Source organism: Perca fluviatilis, chromosome 3 (genome assembly GCF_010015445.1).
Source record: "Perca fluviatilis chromosome 3, GENO_Pfluv_1.0, whole genome shotgun sequence".
NCBI lineage: Eukaryota > Metazoa > Chordata > Actinopteri > Perciformes > Percidae > Perca > Perca fluviatilis.
Genome location: NC_053114.1, coordinates 1,376,501 through 1,382,500, shown reverse-complemented (window position 1 = coordinate 1,382,500; position 6,000 = coordinate 1,376,501). Strand labels below are relative to the sequence as shown.

At 41.4% G+C, this 6,000-nt stretch overlaps 1 protein-coding gene across 2 annotated transcripts in view; it reads right to left on the bottom strand.

Annotated features, from left to right (window-relative positions):
- The window catches only part of LOC120556440 (COUP transcription factor 2-like), a 7,066-nt gene extending 2,575 nt beyond the window's left edge, over positions 1-4,491 (bottom strand). The window contains exons 1-2 of one of the 2 annotated variants that reach the window (XM_039796055.1): positions 3,357-4,491; positions 1,491-2,015 (exon numbers count right to left, since the gene is read on the bottom strand). In XM_039796055.1, the coding sequence (XP_039651989.1) occupies positions 1,491-2,015; positions 3,357-3,891 (1,060 nt within the window). In that variant the 5' untranslated portion in view covers positions 3,892-4,491. The remainder of the gene's footprint in view (positions 1-1,490; positions 2,016-3,356) is intronic. The other variant, XM_039796056.1, reaches the window with a different exon arrangement.
- Positions 4,492-6,000: the final 1,509 nt, after the last annotated feature.

Genomic DNA, 6,000 nt, shown 5'->3' with positions numbered 1-6,000 from the left:
GCAGCAGGGGTTAAAGAACGGTTTCTGTGTCCCAGTTTAAAGACACGTGTTCAGATACAGTATGCTCATGTGGACTAAAATAGACCTACACAGGAGATCTTTTTTTCTTTTTCTCGTCCTTATGATACTATTCATGACCCAGCCATCAAACATCATTCTGACCGTTATTAAAAGGCTCTGCAATAGCTAGTATGCATTTTGCAAAGCAGTGCAACACAAACGTTTTTTATGTGAGAATTAGTTGTAAGCCAAATTCAAGCTGTAATAATTAATAGATATAACAACAATAAAGACATTTATTTGGATCATAATTTTGTAATTCATGTTTAAAGCAATTTAAGTATTTTAAATGTTGAATTTTTTTCTTCCTATTTAATTATTTGTATTTATTATTTTATAAATAATGCAAAATTTAAAGCCTACATTTAAACTCTGGTTAATTTAACAGCTTCATATTTGGGATTTAAAATAATTAAATAATAACAAAAGGGTTAATAAGATAACACAGATGATGCTACTTTACTTGGCTGATCATTTTTTGTGAAGCAACAATGGAATCGAATATTACAAGCTCCTAAATGTTAAACGCTCAGCCTTGTTTTCATTCGTTTGACTACTTATGATTAATGCAACATGTTTGATATTTTAGGGGCTGCCGGCATGTGATGCAGTTTACAGCCTTTCAAATCTAAAAAATAATAATTATACATTTCATAATACTGAAACTATACTATTTTCTTTCAGGTCATATAAGGTCACCGTACATAGTCAGTAGGAAAGGAATTATATAAGTTTTATAAAGAGAAGACTTTTCTAAATATATTTATTTTAATATTTTTTTCTATCTTTCTCTTTAGGCTTTTTTTTTTGCTTTATAATGATTCTGGAGGTCAGAGTTCTGATCAAATTGAAATTCGAAAATAAATAAATAGCCTAAAAGTGCATCTAATACTTTTTTTTTTTTTTGCAGTAAAATGAGATAGACCATAAGCGAACCCTTAGCATACTCTAGCTTGAACTGGAACAGGACCTTAACGCCCGCGCATTTTACCAAAGTACTAATCCTAATGCTCCGAAACAGGGCATCCATTATTTTCCTAGAAAACGACCCATTTCTGTGAAAGTATCTATACTTTCACAGAAATGGGTTTATAACCAGCTTTTATTTCCCACAATGTTCAGACCGTCATCACCAAATTTATATTATATAGGCCTATTACTTTTACACAACAAAAATGCAATAAAATAATTAAATAAAACTGGTCATTGTTCAACCAGCGTTATTCATTGCATGCACGATGCAGTACAGTGATGTTTTTTAATTTTTTTTAATTTTTTATTATTTGTTTAAAATTGTGCTTTTTTTGACTGGATATCATTTTATTTAGCTACCACTGGCCACACTTCCGCGTACTAAGATGGTGACTTTTGCTAAAAACCCATTTGAGCCATCCAGGGCTCCATGTACGAGGCAGAGAAAGTGAGTTTACCTGTGGTGAACAGCACGATGGCCTTGATGCAGCTGTACTCTGCTGAATCTACGTGCAGCACCTTGAGCTTCTCCACCTGCTCCTGGAAGACCCGGATGTGGTCCATGAAGGCCACCACCCGGTCCGCGGACATCGGGGAGGCATGGAGGCCGGCTGCGGCCAGCAGCGGGGCGACGTGGACGGGCATGGAGCACTGGGCGGCGTTCAGGACGAACAGTTCGCTCCAGGTGAGGCGGAGCAGGGCCACCTGGTCCGTTACCTGCAGGTCCGGGAAGAAAGGGATGTTGCGAGCCCATTCCACGGCGCTGAAGAGCATCCGGGCCGCTAGCTCGCAGATGTTCTCGATGCCCATGATATTGTTGCTCTGCAGGCACTGAGAGCCGAACCTGGAGGTCGGGTAGGGCTCGGCCCGCAGCAGGAGAGAGATGTATCCCGATAGATAGGAATGACACTGGAGAGGGTCTCCGTTTGTCAGAGCAAACTGGCCGTGATAAGACTGGGTCGGAAGTCTGCCTCTCTGGACAGCTGGAGAGAAACACATTATAGACAGTCATGTTAAATCAAGATAGCACACAGAAAAACAGATGAATGCACAACCAGTCTTTTAAAGCGAAATGTCAATTATAACAACAGAACAGCGTATACACACACACACACACACACACACACACACACACACACACACACACACACACACACACACACACACACACCTATAGTCTCTTAGCCATTGGAATGCATTTATGCGGCCTATTGAAGCCTATGGTGGACAAGCTCTTCACAAATGGACATGAATAAGTGTTTTAGACAGCTCTCCTGGAAAGTAGCCTATGTCACATTTAGTTCGGTTTTCGGCACCGAATTTCTTCGCCATAATCTGCAGATAATGTGGCGCGATATTTTCAACGTTTTCTGTGGTTCTGTAAGGGTCTCATTTCATTTCAAATTATTTAATTTCAAGGCCCAAACTGTCTCCTTTGCGCCTTGAGCTACTTTCTGGTGAGCAACTTCGCCATACCAACTTTGATAGTAGCCTATTCTACGTGGCCTGTATTTTCTTCTGTAATTTTTGGTGGTGAGGGTTAAGTAGAAAGGCTAAATTTCATTCAAATTTACAGTAAAAATGTTCACTCTCTTATATGCTACTCATTTAATTTGGAAGCAGTAGCCTAATAGTAGGCTTAGTAGGCTAAATGGGTCTGTACGAGCATCATCTCACACACACACACACACACACACACACACACACACACACACACACACACACACACACACACACACACACACACACACACACACACACACACAGGATTACATAATCTACCAAAAACACCATGCACTTGAAGGCTACAAATTAAACGAAAAAAAAACATTAAAATGTAGCGAAAATTCTGTCAAATTTAAACATGTGACATTTAAAGCAGCTTCGGGCTATTTGAGTCCCACAACGGCCATGTAGGAAGGATATAGAGCGAGCGCTTGGCAACATATAGCCTAAACATGCTACAAGATGCTAGCTAACACTAATCCATGTAACACCATAGGCTAGACAGTTATTGGGCATATGTAGCATAGAGAGCAGTATCTGAGAATAATAGTCTAATATGATTAGAATATGAATGGGCAGAAAACATATCTCGACAATATTACGGAGTAGCCTAGACAAAGGCAACACACATGGCTTTGTCCAGGAATAAGTAGACACTAGCTATACAAATGTCGAATGCACAAGATTTATAGCAGTTTATAGGACAGACGTGGTCAAAGAAAAATAATGTCTAGAAATAGGCCTACAGTAGAGAGCATGATGTGAAACCAAACAGTGTCCTGGGCCGTGTAGTGCTGGATAATACGATGTGATAATACCGAGAGCAACAACAGGAGGACGCCTGCCCGTACCTTCCCTCCTCATGCCGACTTTGAGGCATTTCTTGAGGCGACAGTACTGGCACTGGTTGCGGTGGTGCTGGTCAACGGGACAGTTCCTGTTGGCCCTGCAGGTGTAGGACAGGTTTCTCCTGACGCTGCGTTTAAAGAAGCTCTTACATCCTTCACATGTGAACTGTCCGTAGTGCTTCCCGCTGGATTTATCCCCGCACACGATGCACTCGATCTGCTGGCTCTGCTGTTTGTCCATGGACGAGGAAGAGGACGAGGAAGAGGAGGTGTTGTTGTTATTGATGGTGGTGCTCGTGGTGGTGCTGCTGGATGGATTGGGCGGCGGTGCGCCCGGGGGTGCTGCTGCTGCTGCTGCCGGCGGTATTTCCAGAGAAGACGCCGGGTTCATGTGTCCCGTCAGGTCCCCAGGCAGAGACAGAGGTGCGACCTGGGACACCGATGAGGAGAGGGTCCCCTGAGTGTCCCCGACGCCCTCGGGGTTTCTCCACGCCACCATAGCCATATCGATAGTCTCCAAAACTTTGAGCGCCCAACTTTCCTATTTGTCCGCGATAATTAACACACTAGCCTATTTGTCTGCATGTATTGCTAACACATTCAAGAAAACTGCGGCATTGTTTGACAAAATCGAATACAAGTTAGCCTACGCCTGAAAATATGACTAGAACTCATAAGATAACGGCAATTTATGCTAAATATATCGCGCGACTTCACGTGAAGAATGGTCCCCCAGAAATAGCTTCGGCGCGGTGGAAATCCAAAAAAGAAAGATTCATTCAGACCGACATAATGCATAACATCCACAGAAGGGGAACAATAAATACAGACAACACTGAGCCCAAATCCACGGAGGAATGCAACGTTATCCTCAAAAATATACAATCTGATCCTTTCTGTCCTGCATGTGTGTCCAGCTTTAAACAGAACACCGTGCGATCAGATCCTTCATCAGGGATGGACCAGGCTTTCCAGACGCTCCCTGCTCTCCCGATCAGTCAGAAGTTAGGCTACATTAAAAAGACAACGGAGGGAACAGAGAGAGAGACACACACACAAACACACCGAGAGAGGAGGTGATGGATGATGATTTTGATGATGCTTTGCTCTGGGACGGAGGAGGAGAGTGGTGCGTCCACACGTCACGGTCTGTGACGTCTGTGTTTGGGGCGGGGTTACCGCGAGGAGGAGCTGATCTGGGGTCAGCAGCGGGCTCCAGTTGGAGTTCTGTTGATACACAATGTTGAGTGTAGTGTGCGTGTGTGTCCTTAGCTTCCCTTACCCCCCTGGTCTTTTCTGGTTTGCTCTTTTTTTTTTTTTTTTTTTTTTTTTTTTTTTTTTTTTTTTTTTTTTTTTTTTTTTTTTTTTTTTTTTCTCTCTATCTCTCTCTCTCTCTCTCCCTCTCTCTCCCTCTCTCTGTGTGTGTGTGTCCAATATTTATGATTCTGTCAGACCATTGTCTTTGTCATATAGACTACTTTGAAATGAAACGCAGGGCCATACTTTAGCTCACACTATTATTTAGTCACATGAGGAGTGCAACATACACAGAAGCAGCAGATCCTTACTGCAGTAATTTGATGCCACCTAGTGTCATCAGTAAATTGCACAGGAAACTACCTTATTCTATAGGATGCACTTACATGGTGTGAGGGACCAAGCAGTAAAGGGACATGGACTATAAACTTTCCTTAACATTAACCAAAACAGAATTACTTAATATAATGTTAATCAAGCAACAAATAATCTAAAGAAAGAATAAAGCTCCCCCATGACACAGCGAGCAGTGGTAGTGCCCAATTAGGCCACCTCCCCTGTAAAACAGCTGTTCTCCAGGTGCCAACCTTTCGCCTGGCAGACTGCCTGGGACCATCTCTGACTGTGGACCTTCAATAGGTGAGCTCAAAAGAAATAATGGTTATAAGAAAGAAACCGACAAAACAACAGTAACTAAATGTGTGCGCTACAAAAAGATACCTTGTATTGTCAACTACAAAAAGTATTTATGTGAAACAAAACCATGTGTCCTGTAAATGATTTGCAATTAATACATGTTTGAATGAAACAAAAGCATGAATGTATAATGTGTCGGGGAAATGATATGAGCCAATCTTTAAGAAAACATAAGCCAAAGAAAATAAATGTGAGTGCAAGAGGTCACTACTTTTATGATGGCTGTGTGGACATGGCTGTGGCCATCACACATGGCTTGAGGAGATACATCTTCTAAATTCCTAATGAACTGTCCTCAACATGCATTTCATTAAAAGTGTCATCAGACATATCCCCTCCCCCCACCCAGCTCTGCTGCAGTATATCAACCCTGACTGTCATTTTATACATCGTCCACTCTCTGATTTTGTATGTAAAATATCTTATTTAACGATGTGTAGATGAAAAAGATTTATGTTTACCCTACTTATTTACAATTTAACCAAAAAAGAGAAAACTTTTACAATAAGATATTGTGTTATTGTTTTCCATCCCTGCCCTTACTAGAGAATGTACAGATTTTGATAATCCCCAAATATACACTTGTCAAACACGAAGACCAAAAATAATAATGTTTGGCATATAACCACGTGTCATACAATCAATATGAAATCTTAATATT